The sequence below is a fragment of the Lycorma delicatula genome, chromosome 1 (genome assembly GCF_047948215.1).
Source record: "Lycorma delicatula isolate Av1 chromosome 1, ASM4794821v1, whole genome shotgun sequence".
Lineage (NCBI taxonomy): Eukaryota > Metazoa > Arthropoda > Insecta > Hemiptera > Fulgoridae > Lycorma > Lycorma delicatula.
In genome coordinates this window covers 343584524-343609282 of record NC_134455.1, presented here as the reverse complement: position 1 = coordinate 343609282, position 24759 = coordinate 343584524, and the positions used below count along the sequence as shown (strand labels likewise).

The window sequence follows — 24759 nt, the reverse complement described above, 5'->3', positions numbered from 1 at the left end:
TTGGAGCAGAAATCAGGGTTAAACTTTTTGCTAGTTATAACTAGGAAATGAAACATTTCCAGATTTAAGTTTTTCTTCATTTTTACCAGTATGACATGGATGATATCCAAAATTATTTGTTTCTTGACAAGACATTGATGTATACAGAGTGTATCACAAAGTTTTCCTGGGACTTTCATAACGTATTCTACTCATGAAAATAATAGAAAATCTTCATATAAACATACATCCTAAAATGCTTCATTTGTGAGTTATGGCTGGTGAAATATTTTACTTGGATTTCAGCTACCCCGGTGAAATGAGGTCATACTGAAAAAGGGGCAGATAGTGACTATCTATGGTTTTTGACCTGAAAAATTGAATGAAATAGGTCTCAGAACCATATCTAGAGTAGTCTTTGAGAAATCTGGAGTGAAAACCAATAAACAGGGGTAAATACCCTGTTTTTTTAGTTTAACGTACAATAACTTTGTTAATTGGATAATAAACAAAAAAAAATTTTGAAAAAACTTGCAAAGAATTTGATTTTGAACAAAATGGTTAACTTACAAATATTTCATATCACCAAAAAAGAATTTGGTTTTTGTTTACATAGAATAAGTACTTTTCTGATAAATGTAGTAATGTACTGTTTCTAAATAATTTAAAACTTTTCTTTGTTTTATTCAACATATCTTATACAATTTTGTTCAGAATTAAATTCTTTACAAGTTTTGTTTAAAATTTTTATGTTTTTATTACCCATTTAACAAAGTTATTGTACATCAAACTTAAAACACAGGGTTTTTACCCCAATTTATTGTTTTTCACCCAAGATTTCCCAAAAACTACTGCAGATATGGTTCCAACACCTATTTTATTTGATTTTTCAATCAAAAACCACAAGAAATCACTAATTCTGCCCCTTAATGTCCTAAAAATTTCAGTATGACCTCATTTCACTGGGGTAGCTGAAATCCAAGAGAAATCTTTTACTAACCGTAACTCGCAAATGAAGGATTTTAGGATGCATGTTTATAAGAACAGGTCAAAATAAAGAAAAAATTTCATATGAAAATATCTTTATTCAGACAACTTTATTCCTATTTATACTTGCCAAAAGAATAGTTTCCTGAATTTCTACAGTAATTGTACATTAATAAAATTATTTTCTGAAAATATCAATTATATGTTTATTAATTTAAAAGTAGTAAAAAGTTAAATTTATAAAAATTGAACAATGTAATAAATAAATGTAATACATACTCAATTCATGAAACTAATAAACATATGTATAAAAAATATTGGACTAGATGATTTGATGACTAAGGTGCAAAGTACATGACAAAATAATTTTATAATACGACTTTATTTTAAGCTGAAGTTTCTTTACATAAATGAACTGTAAGATTGTACTGATGAATACAAAATTTATCACACTTTAAATTTTTTAGGCCACTTTTGTTTTTCAAATAACAAAACTGTTTAGAAGAAAAATGTATATTTTCTACTTAATACAAAAGAAAATTAAATTCCATTTATTAAAATTACTAACTGCTGTTGTGAAGTCCTTACAAAATTTTAATTCATTCATTAGGTGTTTGCAGTTTACATATGGTATCTATAAGGTTAATTTATCATGGAATAGATGTCACAATGAATCGTGTCCATTAGTTTTTTCCCGTCTTCCAATAATACAGGTGCACATCTCCATCACTGAAACACATTAAAACTATTTCAAATCGATGTATTTAGATTTGAGGTAATCATATATTATTTTTTCAGCCACTCCACAAAGTACAGAATTAAAAAACATTTTTACCTATACTTTTTTTTTGTTAATTATATGCTTTCAGGCATAAGTCCATCCTTCAATAATGTTTTCTCTAAATTTTTTTTCTTTACATTTACACAAAATGATACATACTACATTAAAATCTTAGAACAAATACTCAACTAATTTTTTTTTTTAAATTTAAAACATTATTTAAAATTTTCTTATAACATGTTATCTGCTAATATACAGATAACACAGAGATAGTACTCAAAGAATACTGTGTTAACATACAGACAACATATAAAAAAATTAAAAAATTAATAATGTTTTAAATTAAAAAAAAAAAAAAAATTAGTGACTGAACAAATATTTGTTCTATAGATTTTAATGTATTATATTTTATTTTAATGTGTAAATGTAATTACAGAAAAAAAATTTAGAGAAAACATTACTGACGATGGGCTTATGCCTTAAGTGCTATAATGAGCAAAATAAAGTAAAGATAAGAATGTTCTTACCTTTACCATATAATATATTATATGACTAGGTAAATTAAATTTGTATAAAAAATTAAATTAAATTTGTATAAAAATAAAGAAAAGTTACATCTGGAAAGGCTTCATTTTTTAGTTGTAGCTAGCAAAAAGTTTCACCATGATTTCTGTTCCACTCTTAAATTGTAGTATTGAAGTTATTCGGATATAGATTATAGGATACATTTCTACCTTACATCAAGTTAAAATTAACTGTACCTTTAATAAAATGTAGACCTTTGTGAACATCATATCATCATGTAAGTTGATATACAATAATAGCAGCAACCAGTTAAGATTTGAATAGAACTATTTATTTTTCCTATTCATAATGCAATTTTTAACTTTTTAAAAACTTTTAATTATTTTGAAGACTTTACTCCTAGACTTCACTAAAAGAGACCAGGACTTATTGACCTAAATAGTCTCTGTATTGACTAATCAGTAGAATTTGAAATCACAGTCAAGGACTTTAATTTTGTTTTTTAATTAGTATTTTAAATTAAAGTCCTTGACTGTGATTTCAAATTCTACTGATTAGTCAATACAGAGACTATTTAGGTCAATAAGTCCTGGTCTCTTTTAGTGAAGTCTAGGAGTAAAGTCTTCAAAATAATTAAAAGTTTTTAAAAAGTTAAAAATTGCATTATGAATAGGAAAAATAAATAGTTCTATTCAAATCTTAACTGGTTGCTATTATTGTATATCAACTTACATGATGATATGGTGTTCACAAAGGTCTACATTTTATTAAAGGTACAGTTAATTTTAACTTGATGTAAGGTAGAAATGTATCCTATAATCTATATCCGAATAACTTCAATACTACAATTTAAGAGTGGAACAGAAATCATGGTGAAACTTTTTGCTAGCTACAACTAAAAAATGAAGCCTTTCCAGATGTAACTTTTCTTTATTTTTACCAATAAGGTATGGATGATATCCAAAATTATTTGTTTCTTGAAAGACATTTATGCAGAGTATCACAAAATTCTCCCAGGACTTTTATAACTTATTCTATTCAAACATACATCCTGAAGTGCTTCATTTGCAAATAATGGCTAGTGAAAGATTTTGCTTGGATTTTAGCTATCCCTGTGAATTGAGGTCATATTGAAAGTTTTTTGATGTTAGTTAAGGGGCAGAATTAGTGATTACTTATGGTTTTGAACTGAAAAATTGAATAAAATAGGTCTTAATATAATTTATTTAAAGTTATTTTTTTACCAATCTACTTTCCTGTTATAGCTGTAGCAGCATATAAGACTGTAACTGGGAAAGTTATAATAGAAATAAAAGTCATCAGTTTTACTGAAGAAAGATTAGCTTTTGTACTTAAAACTTATAATTTATTTAGTAAATATATACTAACAACTATTTGCTATGTTTTAATCTAATTATTGTTTGATACAGTAAATTAGTACAGAATAAAAAATGTGAGTTTTTAAAAAATATAAATTTAAAAAATTTATTTTTCAAAGGTCAAAATTTACTGTACTAAAAAGAGCTAAAAATAAATAATAATTTACAATCAATGTTTGAAAATTCCACCAATGAATCAATTCACTTTTCAATGTGTCTCTCCTTACATTTTCTGTCACACCAACAAAATTATATCTTTACGTTCCTTGATGAGGGCAGCAGGCATTGATAATGCGAGTGGTCAGTTCATAATGTGTGTCCACTTTTTGCTTGTATACCTTGCATTTCATCTACCCCCATAAACATTAATCTAAGAGAGTAAGGTCTGGTGATCTAGGTGGCCAACTTATGTACTGGTGAACTGTTGAAATATGTAAAAACAGGAAAAAATGCCATTGACTTAGATGAGAAACGAGGGCATACTATGATACTGCCAGGGCTCTTTATGCTGCACAGTATAAAGCATGCAGGAAAGAGCTAAACTTGCTAATAAAACAGCCGAAAAGAGACTGCTGGAAGAAACTGCTAGCAAAGATAGAAAACCACCTGTGGGGAAGACCCTACCGGCTTCTAGTAAAGAATGCACTTAAACCTACAGACTTGGCTTCCAGAGATGAAATTTGAGACTTTTCCACATCATAGAGGAGCTCTTTCCACGCAGGGAGACACTGATAGAAGAAAACGAGACAGAGGCCAGGACTCACCTGCCATTCACCAGCGCAATGCTCAAAGCGGCAATAGCACGAATGGTGGTAGATAAATCTCCTGGTCCGGACCACCTACAAAACATGCTAATCAAAGCGGCAGCACAGGTTTGGCCAGAAACAATATTGGGTATATACAATGCTTGTCTACAGGAAGGAATATTCCCAGAGAAATGGAGAGAACAACAATTAGTGCTCACATCGAAGCAAGGGAAAGACCCGAATGTTCCATTCTCATACAGACCACTTTCCATGATCGATGCACTGGCAAAGACATTGGAGAAGATAATACAGAAGTAACTAGTAAGAGACTGAGGAAAGGGACAACCTCTCCGTGAACCAATATGGCTTTCAGAGGGGCAGATCAGCCCTCTATGCAGTAGCTGAAGTATGTCAGATGGCGGAAAGAATCATCTACAGAAGGGAAGACTGGATTAAAAGTAACCTCTGCGTGCTGGTTACGCTTGATGTGAGAAATACCTTTAACAGCATCTCACATGGAGTAATAGGCAGGGAATTACCAACACGTGAATTCCCCCCATACATCATGAAAATCATAATGTCATTATCTGACTGAGCAAAAATTGTGCTGCAAAGTAGAAAACAGCGTAGTAGAATGCACCACCAAAAGAGGAGTGCTGCAGATCAGTTCTTGGTTCGACGCTATGGAATGTTGTCTATGTCGGGGTGTTCCAACTCCCGCTACCCCCAAAAGTCGCTTTCCTGGGCTGTGCGGATGATCTGGCCCTCGCAGTTAAAGCCATAAATGAAAGAAAGGCAGTCGAGAAAATCACCAGCGCCTTTAATATAGTGAGAGAATGGCTAAAAAAAGTTGGCTTACGACTGGCACCAGACAAGACTAAAGCTATAGTGATCACACAGTCAAGAGAAGACCTACTTTAATGATATCATTAGAAGGACAATGAATTGTGTCTTGAAAGGCGATTAAGTAAGTACCTGGGCATCTGGATGAATGCCTGGCTACACTTTGGCTCCCACATAGAAGAAGCATGTGAGAAGGCCGAAATAACTAGAAAATTAGTTGCTGTCCTTCTCCTGTATTGTCACGACCTGTGATAACTGAGGAAGCTGTTAGTGAGCATAGTCTTCTCGAGGCTCTATAATGGAGCTGAGGTGTGGGGAGGAGTAATGAAGCACAGAGAAATGACAGAGGTGATACACAGGAGATGGCTGCCTGAGGGTAACGGCAGCTTACAGGACTGTGTCCAAGGATGCAGCTGAAGTATTTGCGAAACCCCTCCCATTAGATCTAGTAATTGAGCTACGGGTCAAGACTATGAGTGCTTGGGCCCCTCTCATCAATTGACAAAAGGAGATGGAAGAAGATACTGACTGAGAAGATGGAAAACAAGTGGCAGGAATGGTAGCACAAAAGGCATCTGGATGCTCCACCTGATAGGAGATGTTAGGCGATAGTGTGAGAGAACCCATGGCTCACTGGACTACTGCCTTACTCAGTTTCTGGCAAGCCATGGAAGGTATATAGCATACCTCTACAAATTCAGCCATGATGATGAACCGACAAGTGAGGAAGACGAATCACCACTTCATGTATTCTTAGAGTGTCCGAGATATGAAGAACCAAGGACTACTGGACTCTGGGTAGAACAGAAATGTTCCAACTGGAAGAAGTGATGAACATCATGATAAAAAAGAACACTGGAAGGCAATTGCCGCGATCACAAGAACTATAATGACTGACCTCAGAGCAGGGAAAGACTATGTGCAGATATGTGGCATTGAAGGGTGCAGGGGAGGACAAGTTTACAGACAAGCAACTAGGTGGATTAACTGGCTGCAAAGAGGCCATGGGCACTCCTCCAGCGTGCCTGATGGTGTCCACAGGTCTTATAAGATAAGATATAAGGTAAGATAAGGTAAAGTAGGTAGATAAGGTATGCATGTATTCTAAGGTAAGGTTGATTTATACTCTGTTTTATGATGTATTTTTTGCTGTTTTGCATTCTGTAATATGTTTGATGTGACATTTTTCTTTGAATATAGTTTCATAATCTCTTTTTTGTATCTTGATTTACTGTCATGTATCATGTTTTCTTTGACTGATGTGTTTTTGTTGATATTCTGATTGTGGTGCGATTGCACTATGATGTATGAATGTGTGAGAGGGCGTATCACCTCCCTTCTAGAAGGAATGCTTCACTAACAGTACCAGGAAGGGTAGTAGCCAGGGGTGGTGGTTTAGTCGGTAGTGTGCAGGTTTACAGACGCACACACTTGCCGAACCTCTTGACCCCAACACTACCCAAGTGGCATGGGGATCTGCAAAACGGATTCCTCACCTTATAAAAGAAAAAAAAAAAAGGTGGCCAATTTACGAGTCCTCTATGCCCAATCTATTTACCAGTAAATTAATTTTTTATCCTAGAATAGTCTTACTTCATTTGTGAAATATGTTAGAGCTCCAAGTTGATAGTATATTTCAATTTGTTTTACAAACTAACAATTTTAAAGCACTGTAAGAAATTGTTTAAAACTTTCAGATAATTTCTCTGTAATAGGCCCTTTCATACTAGAACAACTTAAAGATGTTTTCAATTTTTACAGTTTTTAACACTTTTCAGTTAAGTTTTGTTTTTAATAATAAAAGCTGATTTTTGTTTGTTTTTACATGTACTTTATTATTTTAATTTTCTCAGAATTAAATTCTCTACAAGTTTTAATAATAACATTTATGCATTTATTAGCCATTTAACAATGTTATTGTACTTCAATCTTAAAAAACTATTTTTTGTCACCAAATTTTTCTGTTTTATGTTGGATATCATGACAACTACGAGAGATACAGTTCTGGGACTTGTTTTATTTGATTCTTCTGGTGATCTCACTTCACTGGGAGAATTGAAATCCAGATAAAAGTTTTCACTAACCATAAATCAATAACAAAGTGTTTTCAGACACAAGTTTGTATGAACTTATTTCCTAATTTCAAGCTCTAGAATCATTTCCGAAATTATTTAGATAATCACACACAGTATATGTATAGTACACAATACTACAGTGATTATAAATTATTAGTGCATTTTAGATATTACTAAAAAAAGATAAAGCGATGTACTTGCATGCATTTTTTATTACTGAACAGGGCATCTCAAACAGTTTTGTTGGCAACATAACTTCAAACAAGTTTCACATTAGCACCTTTTGTGATGCATAAAATTTCTAGACTATATTCAATTTTCACACCTCACATTACGAGGAATATCTGGAGTTATTCCATTAATTAAATTAAACCTTAGATTCTTCTTTTTAGCTCATTGATGTTGACAACCTTGGTTGCGTATACCCTCTCTTTGACAAATCCCCAAAGAAATAAATTGGGTGGTGTAACACCACAGGATTGAGGTGACCAAGGAACTGGTCCATCATGGCCAATCCAACGTTGAGGAAATTGTACATGTAGGTAATTCCTAACATGTAAACTCCATGTGATGGTGTGCCATCTTGTTGGAAGTAAACATTGGGTGGTTGATGTTTAATTTGTGTTACTGTACATGCTTAACATGTCTAGAATAACTAGTATTAGTAACAATTGGTTTGCTGAAGAAGAATGGTCTGATGACTTCATAAGCAGTCAACATATACCAAATGTTTTTTTTTCAGATATCATGTTGTGTTTGTCAAAAGGCATCAGGGTTCCCGCAACTCGAAATCTGACAATTGCTATATTTAATGTGACCAGAAAATGGAAGGTAGACTCATCACAGAATATTACTTTTTCTAAAAACACATTATATAACACACACACACACACACACACACACACACACACACACACACACACACACACACACACACACACACACACACACACACGCACGCACGCACGCACGCACGCACGCACGCACGCAATGTTAATAATGTAATCTATGTAACTTATAACCTTATCACCCAAATAATATTAAAAAAAAGCTGTACATAATATAAGAATAAGAAATAAGACTTCAATTACAATTATTCCTAAAAATATTGCAGTAGTGTCCTCAACACAAGTTTACCAATTTTTTGAGAGGGCAAGGATTTCTAAGAATCAACTATGATAAAGAGTCAAGTAATTCCTCTTTTTAATGATTTACATATAAGAATTTCCATTAAAAATTATTATTATTATTTTAAACTTCAAAATTGCAACTTAGGGCACAACTTACATATTACTTACCTTACTCAATTTCTACTTAATAAAAACAAAACTAATTTGTATAAAAAAACCTTGAAAATTTTCATAAAAGGATTTTTAACAAATTACAAATTCAAAACGTTGTTAATTCCTGTTTATTATGTAACATTTCTTAAAAACATTTTGTAACCAGGTAATGCTGGGATACAGTCGATTTCTCTTGTCTTCTATATTTATATAGGGTCAAACACTATTTGGCTCATTAAGGACTGATTTATAAGTCATTTTATAGTGTTTACGTGTTAATAATTTATATTATATTTATTTAAAAAATCATCTTTCATAAATATAATACATACTTTTTCTATAGTGTCTACTGCGATAGTTTAAAAATCAAAATGGCCATCCAGGTTTACATTTTATTTAATTTTTTTTTAAAGAGTCTGTGAATCATCTTAATCTTATTTTCAATTTAATTAATAGTTTAATATAATTCAATTATAATTTAATAGTGCAGTGTTCATTTTAACATTAACTAATGGTGCAACAGTGAGATATCTTAAAATTAAAGATAAATTATTACTGTTATTGCAGTCAAATTACTACTATTATCAATTTTTTAATATCTACTATTAACTTTCATCCAATCTCTTGGATAATCCAACTGATTCTAGAAATATTTAATCTTATGAGACCTGCAAACAGGTTCCTTTTACTTAATAGTTTGGTTTTAAATAAACAGTCTTTTTAATAATATTTTTTTTTAATTCAGAATGGGTGAATTCTGAAAAAGAAAACAAAAGATTTTCCAGAAATTTAAAAAAAATATTTTGTCACCTTGCAATTCAATACATTTAGATCAATGACTTTTAAATTTTTCAATACTCTCAATGTAGTTAACCAGTTGCCTCTGCTCTGACCTCATCATTTGAAATGAATCTTTGTCCTGCGGTTTTGGAGGAGAAAGTAACTGCTGGGAGCCAAATATGATGCAGGTGGAAGCACTTTGAAGTGTAGATCATGGAGTTTTGCAGTCAACAACCTGAGATGTGAGTACCACCATGGTGAAAGAGCATTTTATTTTTGACCAGGTATGGATGTTTAGCCTGAATAGCACACATCAATTGGTCCAGTAGTAAAGCATAATACTTCATGGTGATGACCCTGGCTTTTTCAAGGTGGTCTATGAGCACCACATCATGAGAATCCGAAAAAAAGACATAGCCACTGACTTTTCCTGCAGATGGATGTTTTTGAACTCTTCGGCACACCTTCACCTGCTCCTGCCCATTCTTTGATCTCTGGTTGTGTGGTGCATTCATGTTTCTTCTTCTACTACTATAAAACACTGAAGAAACTAAGCAGTTAAAATAAATCTAAACCCCTTGAGAAGAGTTCAGTTGAATGCGTTTTTGGTCAAATTTTAACTAATGTGGCACCCATTGAACAAAAAGCTTTATCATCCCCGTTAAGATTGAGTAAAATTTTGTAGAAATGGTCTATTGTTTAGTATGATAATCATTTAAAATATCATTATTGATTTTTGTGATGATCATCAGTTGTAACGGTGCTTGGTTACGAGTGTTCATCATCTTCAAAGGATATATGACCATGTTTAAATTCAGCAACCCACTTTTTTACATCTAAACAAAGAGAAAAAAATCTTTTCAAGCGGAATCTAAATTGTTTTTTTTTGTCCGTTGCTGTTAAATCTTTTAAAAACAAAGTACTTTAAAACAGCTCAAACTTCAATTCAGAAAATTTCAAAACTCTGTTTTATTGATTGCCACAAACAAATAAAAAAATGCAAGTGTCTGAAACTTCACAACACACCATCTAAAGGATCATATTAGACAAATGTCACAGTCATTTGGTCATACTTGTGCCATGTTCAGTAGCCACCAAATAACGACAAGCTTGGACGATTAACAATTTATTTTCCCTGAAACATTAGCAGCACACCATGATTAGTCATCTTGCAGTAGCATAAATATGATGCAAGTGTTGTTTACAATGTAATGTATGTTTGTTTGTTTGTTTACATAATTATGAAAATGATATCATATTTCAAATACAAAACAATTATTTTTATTATATTTTTGTTTCTCTTTTGCTTTTCCGTGTATCTAAAGTTCAGTTCAGTGGTTCTGTCTCTCGATATAGTTCTTTTGGTGTGTGTCGTGTATTTTGTTCATCATAGTCAATTAATATATGATATTTTTTAAAAACAACTTTTATCGTGGTTTATAGTTTAAACTTTTTATACCAGCTGAATTTTTGTACTTTCTATACATGTGTTATGTTATATCTATACAATAGTTATGGCTGAATTTAAGTCTGTTGTAAAAGCTAAAAAACTTTGAAGACAGGCACAAGTAATTGTAAACAACATGCATGATTTCCTACAAATAAAGCTGTAGGAAAGTTAAAAATAAGTGAATGAATTTCACTCAAAGATGCTTGTTAATTGCTGTCAACAATTAACAAACTTTGTAAAGAATTAAAAATTAAAGTTAATTTTAATGGGAGTGAAACTAGTTTAAAAAGAATTTTGAATGAATTAAGTGGCGCAAAATAGAAAACAAAAGGAGACTTTTTGTTAAAAACATGATATTAGACAGAAAAGGATTTGCAGGCAACCAATTATTTAAAAAAATGTAATCAGGTGATCGTATGCTTAGATGAATTCTATATTTTATCTTCTCATTCAACAACAAAATCATGGGCCGATGACAGCAGTGCAGGACTTCATTTACCAATAAATAAAGATCAATGGTCAATTATAATTCACACCAGAGTGGAAATGGGCTTTATTCCAAACAAAATGTTAACTTGGACAAGCAAATCAAAAAGGGGCAATTTGCCATGATAGCATGAATACTAAAATTATTTGAAATGGGTCGAAGAAAAATTAGTTCTTACTCCTGAGTCTGTGATAGTTGTTGTCAATGCTCCATATTCCATTTTCATCTCAAATACTTAAACCACAATTGCAAGTACTAATTAAATTGAACAAAAATAACAGGAAAATGATACCAACTTGAATTGTTGGAAAGACGTAGCATAAAGTTCTTCTGCTTCAACCTTATCATTCTGATTTAAATCCAATTGAGAACCTTTAAATCCTCTGACAGAACCTTTCATTGTCTCTTTATGTAGTGAGAATGATAAAAGTGACGCAGAAGATAGCAAAGAAAGCATTCTACTAACCAAGGAATTATAAATATTCCAGTAAGCAATTTATCCAGTAAGCATTTTCCAGTAAGCAAGGGTGAAGTTACAGTAATAACCATCTATCACAATATTTACTGTGTAAATACATTTACTGTTATTATCAGACTGTATTTCATTTCAAAACTGTTGAATTTGTTTGTTAAAAATAGAATAATTATTTGGTAAGGGGGATTATAATGTTGGTAAGAGCGATGAACACGCTTTACATTGGGTAGTAATCATCACTACTGCAAGCTTGCTGTTATTTGGCGGTGACTGTTTCAGGCCAAGAACTTCCCAACAACCCCCTAATAAGCTTTGAGCTCATGAGGTGAATTAATCATAAAAAAAAAATATTAACAATGCAGGGAACTTCATATACCAGGTAACTAAATATATTGACCTTATGAATATAAAATTAAGTAGAAGAAATGGTAAACAATTAAATTTACAATCTAATAATACTGCCACATAGTTTGTTTGCTTAGTAATGCTTGGGCCTTATTCATTTTGCTGTCCCATTTGAGAATCATTAGTAATAGCAGATGTGAAAATTGTTTAAGTTTAGAAGCTCTTTAAAGGGTTACTTCTACATACTGTTCTCTTTACAATTTAAAATTTTAAGTATGACCGAATGAATTTTGAGTTGTTTTTAAATTTCATTCATCTATAATTTTTAAAAAAAAAAGGTTTATTTTTTTAAATATGAAATAATATTATCTTAAATATATTACATGTGATAACATGTGGAAATAGATATCAAAATAAAAAGTAAAAAATTAAGTTTAGGTTGTCATTTGAAAACAATTAAAATAAACCATTCACTGAAGATACACCATCCTCTCTTTTACTACTTCTAAACAGGGTAGAAAATATTTTCATTAGTTTTCATACTTATGATTTATTGAGAAGACCTTTTATACTAAAAAAACTATAAATTTAATTTTTTTACCTTTTAAATTAAAAAAAAATTCTTTTGATTTAATTTTTAGTCATATGATCTGAAACCAAATGCAAAATTAGAACAGTAAATTATAAAATAAGATAACATATCAGTTTGTTGGAAGATGAAATAATTAAATATTACCATAATTGTAATATGCTCAGGGTGAAGGCATTACTTTAAGGCGATCAAATGCTGCTTTCTCCAGAGTCTCTCGATGATCTGGATGGGCAATTTGAATAAGTTCATAAGCTCGTTGCCGTAGACTCTTACCAAATAAATATGCAATTCCAAATTCAGTAACTACATACTGAACATGAGCTCTAGTGGTAACTACTCCAGCCCCTGTAAAATAATTTAATAAAATTCAAACTAATTACACGAAACTTTTTTTAAATGTGTAATATAATATAAAACATGCATCTTTACTCAAAATAAATCATTTAAAAATAAATATGTACTTTTTAGTTTTTTCAGTAGTCATATCTTTGTGATCATTCAGCAGCTAACCACAGAACTAACATGTATCAAATGTTAATATTTATAATGTCTTACAGTAGTTGTTTCAATCAATATGTTTCAGTATGTTATACTGAAAACTATACTTAGTGTTAATAAATTGAAAATGTATATATATATATATGTTAATATAAATATATATTTTAGTGTTAATAAATTTAAATACCAGCAAGGAACACAACCCGATTTGTTACTGCAAGTTAATGGCTTGTAGTAATGGTTATCATCTTGAAACAGTAAAACATTTTGTATAGGTAATAGTCCTATGTTCTTTCAACATTTAAAAACTATGTTCATACAAAATTTCAGTTCAATCGATTGAGTAATTTTTGCAGGAAAGAATAATATTTGTCTTCAACATGGTTTATTTTTGTCTTCAGTCATCTGACTTTTATATTTTTATTTTTCTGTTTAGTCTCTGGAACCATCATAAGGTATTAATTCAGAGGGATGAATGAAAATGATGTGAATGAATGTAAATGAAGTGTAGTCTTGTACAGCCTCAGGACGACCATTCCTAAGATGTGTAGTTAATTGAAACCCAAACACCAAAGAACACAGAAAACCAATGTCATTCTGGCTTTCATATGGATACTGCCACAAGTTTAGCTTTTTGTTTTATTACTATTTTTTTTTATTATACAGACATTTATTTATTAAACTTTGTATATAGTGTTGTTTGTGCAATGTTAGTAATCTATATTAAATACACTTATATAAATCACCATAACAATTTTTGCTCTCTGTGTGGTTAATTAAGCAGCACAAATGATAATATATGAAATATATCAGGATCAGTGAGACAAAAATCAAAAGAATATTTGTTACATCACAGATACATAAGCTAATGAAGGATTTGGACTTTGAATAAATCTGCAAAGCACATAGGTATCATTTCAAAATATTGTTAAATCATTCCTGGGCAAAATGAAGAAAGATGAAATGTAGCTGGTACAATTAAAAAAAACCATCAAATATAATAAGAATTGATAAATGATGTTAATTCTTAAAAAATCAAGTTTTCTTTAAATTATGTTTCAAAAATCTCCTGCCCTCCATTCAATGGTTTTCAGATTTGAAATCAGTAAACAAAATACTACAAACACCTTATTAAATAAATTGGGTCTCGTGATCTTGTTAAACGTTTTTGTTTTTTCTCTGGGTTAACAACCTAACAGATTCAGGGATGTAATAAACCAAAGAATGAACAAAATTACATAAACAAGAACAGAGCGATTTGGATTACATTACATAAGAATAATGTGATACACATTGGACAATGTGTTTCAAATCCACGTATGAAAAAAAATCAGAAATAAATATGTTATTGCCAGGAAGTAGAGTGAACGTGTAACATTCCTTATTGAACATAGAAGCACATCTGAATGAACAACCCTATTTACTGACATCAGTATAAAACATACAGATTTATCTGAAAAATGAAATGATTTAATTTGAAATGAAACTCGGCATTTATGTGGAAAAAAATTGTACTGATGAAAAGATAAGAAATCAAGTAATTTATATTTTTCTTTTTCAAGTAATTTAAGACAACAGAATGTTTTTGCTAACTGTATGAAGAGAAATAGGAACATCCAATATAATGATCATGAAATTGCGTCTTAAAAATTAAATCTTGAGAGAATGCTGAGGTAAAACGTTCATTAGTGATGTGCAAAATTAAAGCTTACTAATCTAGTCATAAAAGTTGTTGTGAATGGAATCCAACATCTTAAGAGCGAGCCCATTTGTCTGATAAAGGTGTAAACAATATAACCATCATTTGGTTATAAAATCTTTTTAAAAAATGACCATTTTCACATTTTTAAAACAACTTTATTAATTAAAAGTTTGTTGCCAATAGTTAATGACAATCTTCCTAATGAATGTATTGAATTTTGAAGTAACACATGGCAAAAACGAAAGAATGCAAGGACACAAACAGTGAAATAATACTTATTTAGTGACATAATTGGAGTTTGCATTTTACTATGTTGTAAATAATAACGATGACAAGGTTGCCAATAAAAACGTCTGGACACCATTGTCTGGCAGAAAATATAGTTTGATATAGTTTTATAAAAAAATGGATTCAACTGACCATTCTAGATGGCTTGGACATGTAACACATCTCTCAAGAATTTTAAATCATTGCAGAAAAAGTCAGAATTGGCCCCAAGAGGTACATATTTTTAACAAACAATTACATGATGTTGAAAACAGAATGGCATACACTTTAGATCTGATGTGCCTTCTCTGGGCTATTCAACTTCAATGAATGTTGCTTTGTCTCTCAAGTATAAACATAAGCATAAAATTTTGGCTACGATAGAAATGAAATCTTGATCAGCATTAGTCATTATTTGAAGCTCACAGCCGCCATCAATTTATATTTTTAATCAAGTAACAACCAATGAACTGAATGTTCAAGTTCTCAGGTAAAATTTCTTAGTATGCTCCGAAACGAAAGATTGTTCAGCAAGTCTTCAAGAACTATGGATTCCTATATATTTTTAACCATTTTGCTGGTGCCTGAATGCTAAGAGCATAATAATCTTTGACGCTCTACTTTTGATGTATGCATACCATTCAAAAATCTATGTTAAATTAAAAAAATTATTTTTACCAGTAGATAAACTTATCCTGTGTTCAAAAAGTCTGTTCTTTGTATTGTTTTATTAAGAAAAACTTATTTCACAGGAACTGTAGAACTGTCCGTATAATTGTTAGATGTGTCTGTTATTAGCCTTCTCTATAATTTAACTTACGATATATTGTACTTTTACTAGGAGAGTAAAAAATTATTATTATTATTACTCATAGAAAATTAGAATTGTAATGTGCTGTTTGCTGCTGTTTACGATGGTAATTACATCATAAATAATTAGGGGACAGCAACTATTTATGCAAATGAATCAAGTTAATATCAATCCCAACTAAAAGAAAAAAGGAAAACACTCCAGTATAACAGGTTCAACTAACACCTATAGTTTCATTACCTACTTAGAACTATTTGCCCAGGAAACATGTCTAGCCTACATAATAGGAAAAATATAAAATTACCAGTGTCAAATAATAGGGACTACTTGTAAGAACAACTATGACTGCTTTTTAAAAACAAATTTCAAGGTCTCAAATAGCTAATAGCAAGGTCTGAGATGCAAAGTAAGGTTATACTGTTGTAAGAACAATATAAGTTTACTTACTTGCATACATTATATGGGTCATATGTATCATAAATGTGTATAACAAGTTTAGAAGAAAAAATTTGAAGCTAAAAGTTTTGTAATTTCACATTAACATCTTTGGAATCAATTGTTTTTATTTAAACATTATACCTGTTTCACCGTATTTCCATTCCATTTTTACAATGGTTTCTGAATTTTTGTAAACAAATTTTGTACATGGCTTCTGGTACAAGATTGTTCTAAAGGCATAAAAAAAGAAATGTTTTGAGTATTAGACAAAGAGATCTTTTAGGAAAAATATAGGTATTTACTCCAATCACATACTGTATTTTAAAATACACTGTGTGTGTATGTATATATATATATATATATATATATATATATATATATATATGTGTGTGTGTGTGTGTGTGTGTGTGTGTGTGTAAATCAATAAATAATATTTATTTATGATTTGGAAAAATATTTATTTTACAACATAATTATAGCGTTGGTTTACTAAACTCTAGTCTTCTGAATTCCACAAAACATAACACATAGTGTAGTTGTACATATTTATACATTTTGATTACTTTTTTCCTCATATATTTTGGATATTTCCATTGAGAGGATGCATTTTCTATCACTGAACATGCATGCTTTTTAAATGCAATTCTTCAAATTATGCATCTTACAAAGTTCACTGATGCAAGTGGTTAATTTAATTTTTGTTTGTGTTTTTTTAATTTTTTTATTAGTCTGTCTTTTGTGATTAAACAATTTATTTTAATTTCATTCAGCAATTGTAAATGCATATATTTTCATAACAAAAACCACGACTGAAAATTGGGAATGAAATTATACATGAATGAGTGTAATATGTGAAATACCTCATGGTGGTGGTTGCAAGACCAACAGACAAGTTTTATAGAATTGCTGCATAAAAAGTAAATTAAATTTTTTTTACACACTTTAAGCTATGTATTTTTTAATACTAATAACCCTACTAAACTAACCCTAACAACTAACAAATTTCTATCAATTTTCATCAAAAAGGAATTATTAGATTATTTAGAAATTTATTGCGTCCTCAAAACTTAATTATTGTTACAAAAATTGTTACAATAGCATCCTTACAAAATATTTTCTTTAAATATATGGTCAGAGCAACCTCAGAATAAATGTTTTCTTTTAATTCTAGCCATAATCCACTGGATTTAGGAAGCTAATCCAGTGATAGGTTAAAGAAACAGCTTTAGAAAATTTTCAACAGAACATACTCTATCAAATCAACTTAATTTTATTGCCATAAGCAGAAAATTGTGGAATGTAATAAATAAAACATACCTTCTTTGATAAATGGAACAATTTTGCTTTCTTTAGTTTTTGGGTTGATTGAAGCCAAGGCAATTATTGGCTTTCCTTTCCCATCAGTTCCTTCACCAGCTCCCCTGATAAAATCAACTTGTCCACCAAAACCTAAAAGAAAAATTCAGCCTGATTTTTGCAAACACTCTAAAAAAATTGATTTTAGGTTTAGCTTAAGATATCTAGGAGTAAATTCAAGCAGCACTTGTTTCAATTAAATACAAGATCTGCTAAAAAACTATCTAACCATTGGCAATGAAAAAAAAAAAAAAAAAAAAAAAAAAAAAATAGCTTTAGTGGCTTCCTAGTTTCCTTCTAAGTAGCTTCATTCTTAGTGAACTACATCACAAAGATGATGTAGTATTCCCCAGAAAGAGCTATTTGTTGATAGTTTGCCCTTCCGGTGCTTAAAAATGATGTGATGTCAGAAAACTGTCAACATCAGTCTCATTTTGCTTCTAACTTGTCTTGACTTCAGCCTTGGCGTCTTTATTTCTTCAGCCTTAGTGAAGATAGCTTTAATTCTGATGACTGAACTCTAAATTCTGGGTCATACCCATATACCTAAGATTCATCACCATTTACCAGTCTTGAAGGAAGTTAGGATCACTGTTAGTGTATTCCAGCATGTCCTGTGAAATGTCAAGAACAATTTTCTCTGTTCCAGCAAACTGCAGCTTTTCTGAAAATTCTCTAGCTACTCTGTGCATGCCTAAATTATATTAACCGTTTAAATTATGTCTGGGGAACCATCACTAATCCCAATTTTACTTGTAATTTCTTGGATGTTTATTGATTTTTTCATTATGAAACTGGGCATGTTGTTAATGACATTTGGATTTTGATGTTATGTTCGTTCTCTACTAAAGTTTGGCCATTTTGAAAATGGTTACACAACTCTTTAACCTTTGTATTTTTACAGCTTCTTTCTCAAAACCTGCTTAATCTTGTGAAATGGTTTGTTTTGGGTATCAGCAAGTTTTTGGTAGAACTTGATGCATTAAAGTTTTTGAATTAGTATTTCACAATCACAAAATCTTTATGCACAAAATAAAAATGAAATAAGCACCTGTTACATTCACACAATGGTTGCTGGACAATTCATGTAATTTGGGGTTTAAAAAACATTCACATGTACTAGTAAATGTGAATGTACTAGTCACATTCACTAGTACTATGTACTAGTGCTGTGCTCCTGGTATTAAAAATAAAAAAATTTGTTGGTTTCAACAGACATCACATTATCAATCATGTAATATAATATGTTTCTGTCTGAGACTGATAATTTTTTTTTTTAATTGTAAGAGAAATGGCTATATCCTCACTTCTCATTGAATTTTCACTTTTTCTCCCTAAAACTAAAATTAAAAGCTATCAGTACTGTTTCTAACAATTATAGATTAATGATGGATATATTGCTATAGTTACCACCTAAATTGAGATAATTTAAATCTTAATAGACCTCACAGCTTCAAATGTATTATATAATTCCAACACCACTTGAATTATTGGCTAGCGCTGCCCTTCCTTATTAGCTATTGGTAACGACAGTTTATATCTTTGGTTAGGTGGTAAACTGCTGAACTGCATCTCTTACAAACTATTGGTTCTACTACACTTGCAATGCGAGTAATAAACTGGAGATTGAAGAGTATAAAATAAAGTGCCAATGGCTAAAACCACATTCAATAAGCGATACCTACCACAGGGACCAAAGTTAAGCAATGGGGAGTGTAGTTTTAATGCATGAAATTGATGGCTCTGTCTTAAGAGCATTTTTAGCCTAAAATTGGAACAGAGTTAAAAAAAAATAAAAGAAGTAAAATATTATGATACAGTATGAAAGTAATATTCAAATAGCATAACTAAAGTTAAATGAATACATCATAATAAGATATTAAGGTTGTGCAATTCTAATGTGTACTACAATACTGACCTGAATACATGCGAGTACCAATTGAATCCGAAACAACTTGCCCAGTGAGATCAACTTCAATGCAGGAATTTATTGCTGTCATTTTTGGATGCTGACGAATTATAGCTGTGCTGTTAGTGTAATCAACCTCATGCATCTCTGCAAAATTAATTAATGAAATAAAAATTATGAAGGCAATGTTTTAAATTAACATGTTTTAATTCTGAAAATATTCTATTGAATTTAAAGTTTGTAGATTAAATTACGTGAAACATTAAGTAACAAAATTAACAAACTCCTATGTGACTCAAAAGTTAACAAATTTACCCTGCATGCAAGCATATACACACAAACTAGAAAATACGACTAGTGCACATATAAAAACGCACAACAATAATATACTAAATGAACAGACATAATTTAAATTCAACTCAGTTTCTGACACATTCCACATATTTTTCCTGCCAAATTATTAAAAAAATTTCCTGTAGTAACATCAGTTGATGCCAATGTGAGAACAGCTCTCTACCAGTCACTAGGATGGTTGCAAAGACGAAAACATTCTCAAGAAAAGAAGATTTTTTAGTATTTTATTAGAAAATTTTAAAACAAATTTAAAAATTAATATCAACTATCATGGATAAAAACATAATTTTTTAATTCCATTGTATAAAATTTTATGCTTATATTGCAACAAGAACAAACCCATTTTCAGCTTTAATTTCTATTTTGCTTGTTTCTTTAAACTTACACAGCACTAAAAAATTAACTTCTAATAAAATAATAAAAGGAAAGTAAGGGAGGATAACAATTTAAGATCACCCGTAGAAAAAATGATTAAACATAAACTCACAAATATATAAGTAAAAATTATTTTTTTTTATGTTCACAAATTTACTTTTTTAAAACTATGGAAAATTAAATATATGTATAAATATAAATACACATAAATATATATAAACTTTGTATGTTTTATATAAATTTAAAATAACTAAATATATATGGATAATGCATTCAGCTAGCTGTTAGAGGAATTGTCAGTATGGAAAAGGAAGTAGAGCCAGCATGTCTCCTTCACATGCTAATCTTTTAAAATATAATATAATTTAACACCTAAGTACTATAAATACAATTCATGTTATTATGAAAGACATTAAAAGAAATAACGTGAATAAAAAAAAGTTAACTAAAAATAATTCATATTATATATTAATAAAACATATTCTAATATACTAGGAATATAAAAAGTAATCCAATACTTTATTTCAGTTGCACGTTCTTAAAATCAATTACAAGAGTTCTGAAAAGTTAAGATCTGAAAATGATATTTCTATTAATTTTTTACAATGAAAATTAATATCTCAGAAATTGATTTAGGTATTCTAATAAATCTGGTTTAGAAAAATTAATTTTAACTGATCCTGGAGCAGTTGTGATTGGTTAAAAAAATAGTAATAAATAAACATTTCCACACCAGCTGGGCAATTTTCAACATACTTTTGAAATCAGCTGGTCTTCAATTCTAGCGCTTCTAGCACTTCAGCAAAAAAAAAATTACCTCTTCTTACATGATGTATAGATAATAAATCTTACATATATTAAAAGCCATGGAGGTAAGTACTAGTCAGTGTTTGATGACTTCTCCATTACATTTTATGCATGTAAATATTTTATTTCATCGAGTGATTTAAATATATCAAAACCTCGCACTGATGTAATCATAAAATCTGGTCAACAATTTAAATATTTATTTCTACTTCACCTAACTAAAACTGTTTTATGCTGCACTAATAACTTTAATAGGAAAACTCAACCACTGTCAGAATTGCTATTACAACAGTATTATCCTTCTTTAGCAAATTATTAAAATATTTTTTTGTTTGCAAACTTAAATACAACATTGTATTAATGTTTATGAATTCTCTAGTTCAAATCATTAACGTATCTGACTCTGATAAAGAAATGTTATTTTTGATGTTACGTCATCTCTTGATTCAGGTCAAGATAGATTGAGAATTTACTTATTTAAAGCAGTTGTATACAGTTAATAATGATACTTAGCCTAACTAATTGGCTATTTTAAGAATACTAAAGTAATGACTAATGTTATCAAAACATTTTATTAGGAGAGTGGAGAGTTGCAATGCTAACAACTTTATACACAAGTTGATGTATGAATGTAACACTTTAATATTACTTAAATTTGGAATCTGAGATGAGCAGGGCAGTTTCCTAAAACAAAACTTAAAAATATAGAGCCAAGTTTGCAAAAATAAAAATAAAATGGAAGAAATTTCTTAACACTTACCAACAAATGGATTGTTATCAACAAAGTCATATAGTTCTTGACTACCAATTAAAAAACTAGAAACAATACGGCCTGTGTGTATGGGTTTTTTATTATTGGTAATAACACCCTTATTAACTAAATCAATTACACCATTTGCAAACATTTCTGAATGGATACCAAGATCTTGGTGGTTAGGCAATGCAGATAATACAGCATCTGGAATACTGCCAATACCTGTTAAAAAAAATTTAAAAAATACAACATTCAATATATAGCACAAACAACAAAAACACATTAAGGTTTTCAACAAATGACATTGTTCACAAAAACAATTACAAACAATTCAAATTTAGTCACCACATTAAGAAAACGATTTCAACTATACTAAGTCGCATTTTTCCTTGATATGTTACTTCCAAATGTTTAAATTAAACAAACCAGTTATTAACTTTTAATTGATTCATCAATAATACATATATATTAAAATATCAAATTTAACTGGCTCTGGGTAAATGAGTGCAACTACTCCGCTCAAGTTAAGCTTACACAGTTAGAAAAATCACGTATACTACTTTAAAAACACAAGTGTACAGATATTTTTATAGAGTGGGTTATACCCACTCTATAAAAATATCTGTATGATATTTGCAAAGTAATGCTTATGTTAGGAAATAACAGGTATAACCCCAATTTCAGTACCTAATCCTGACAAAGGCAATAAAACTACTCTACATCCTACTCAGGTCACAGACAATCCCTCTGGGGATCAATCCCTTCTCTCTGTTAAGTATAATCTTTTAGTTTATACCACCTAACGATGAAGCCAGTTCAGTAGAATCTCCAAATAGTCTGGTGGAAGAGCTGGTTCTTTATTGAAGCTCATTGGAGCTAATACTAATCTTCTAAATTTTAAATGAAAATTACACCTACATCTAATTTATTTAATGAATGTCAATAAATTCTAGCTTACAATCATGTAGGCTAGAATTTCACAACCATTCTTTTTCCACATCTTTAAGTCATTACAAAAAACTTGATTAGCAGTTATGCAGATATTTAAAAAAACATCAATTAATAAAAATAATCTAAGAGATACAATTGATTAACTACATTTGTTTACTAAACCCATATCATTAGTGTCATTGGAACAGCAAAACCTTTTATATAAATTATTTTAAGTTTATAATTTAAAAAAATTTATAGTTATCATACCAAATTCATAATTTTGATACTGAACAGTTATAAACTATAACTGGATACTTCAGTAAACCGAAGAACAGGGAAGAGTTAATCAGTATATAGCACAAGTTTCAGACGTCCATTTCTAATTGCCAATAACATTTTATGCTTGTAGTTTTTGAAATTTTAAAAACTAATTAGTGACCTTGGGATACTATTTTACACTATTAAAAATGGGTGGCAGTAGGTCCCTTGTAGAAGAAGATGAGGGGTAGGCAATTCATACTTTTCAAACAGTAAATGTACAAATTAAACAATTTTAATCACACTGATAAATATTGGTAAAAAAATCATTCTGCAAACTGTAAACACATTCAAAGATATACCTTCAAGTTTTAATATATAAGGTTTGAGCAAAAATATATGTTATTTTTAAATTTTCCGTGCTGTATAAATTCAACTGTCATAATTTTTTGTTGTTGCTTTGGTACACTTTTTCCTAAACATATATTTACATTCGGAAGCATATTGGATGCTTGGTTTATCGTTGGCTTTAGAAAAGACTACACCTGTTTTCATATGGTCAGCGATTTATAACTTGTACAAAAATTGAACAAAGAATTTGCATTAAATTTTGCCTTAAGAATGGAATAAAGTGCAGTATTGCATTGGTAACATCAAATGTTGCTTTTGGCAATTCTTCTATGAGTATCAATCCATTTGAAGTGACCCGAGGATGGTTGCTAGACGAATTAAAAAAAAATTGAAACTTACCCATTTGTTTCCTACATGTATCAGGACCTTAAAACTATTTTTTCTAAATTTTTTATTTAAGCAGTTTACCTGTGGCGGCCATTCTTGTTATGGTGCACATACCTATTTTTGTGACTGTAAGGGTTTATGGAAAAAAATCGTAACTAAAAAACTATTGATCCTGGAAGGATCAAACAAAAAGCAATTTAATCATATTTTCTCAAGGTAAACGATTGGTCAAGTGGTTTATTTCTATCTCTCTTCTTTCTATGAGATAATTACCAATAAAGTTGAACATGAAAAATGGTGAAATGTCACTTTTGATCATTTTTTCAGGAGGCAAGGATGGCATACACAGTTTGAATTATTTTTTTATATGTATGTGTATGATAGTAGTTTTACCATAAATAATATGAATGGTGATATACTTACTCCTAAATGTTTATGAATTTTTGGAAACTAATTTTTTTCAACAAATTCAAATGTTGCTTCAAACAACTCTGATGGGGCTGGTTTGCACCAACTTATTGTTTTTGTAGATGTTTATGGCAAATAAAAAAGTTATAACCTCTCAAAAAAAAATCATGAAAACCTGTTAAAAGCAATACCTTTTTAACTCACTAAATAAGTGCTCCAAGGAAGTTTCTTGTCTTAATATTTGTATACTTATTACTATAGTTAAAACTGACTTGTTTGAACCAGTCAACTGCAGTGTTCATATTATATAACAGTTGCTTGAAACCATTTCCAATCGTCAGGAAAATTCATGTTGTAACATGCTCATTTATGCTTGTTGCAAATAATTTAGGTTTGCAGTTACAGACTGGCCAGTCTGACATTA

General features: G+C 30.3%; 1 protein-coding gene across 1 annotated transcript in view; it reads right to left on the bottom strand.

Moving 5' to 3' along the window:
* Positions 1-1329: 1329 nt before the first annotated feature.
* The window catches only part of LOC142334352 (succinyl-CoA:acetate/propanoyl-CoA:succinate CoA transferase), a 110715-nt gene continuing 87285 nt past the window's right edge, over positions 1330-24759 (bottom strand). Inside the window, exons 6-10 of the mRNA XM_075382328.1 lie at positions 22005-22220; positions 19718-19855; positions 17761-17892; positions 12872-13072; positions 1330-1695 (exon numbers count right to left, since the gene is read on the bottom strand). Coding sequence (XP_075238443.1) covers positions 12888-13072; positions 17761-17892; positions 19718-19855; positions 22005-22220 — 671 coding nt within the window. The 3' untranslated portion in view covers positions 1330-1695; positions 12872-12887. The remainder of the gene's footprint in view (positions 1696-12871; positions 13073-17760; positions 17893-19717; positions 19856-22004; positions 22221-24759) is intronic.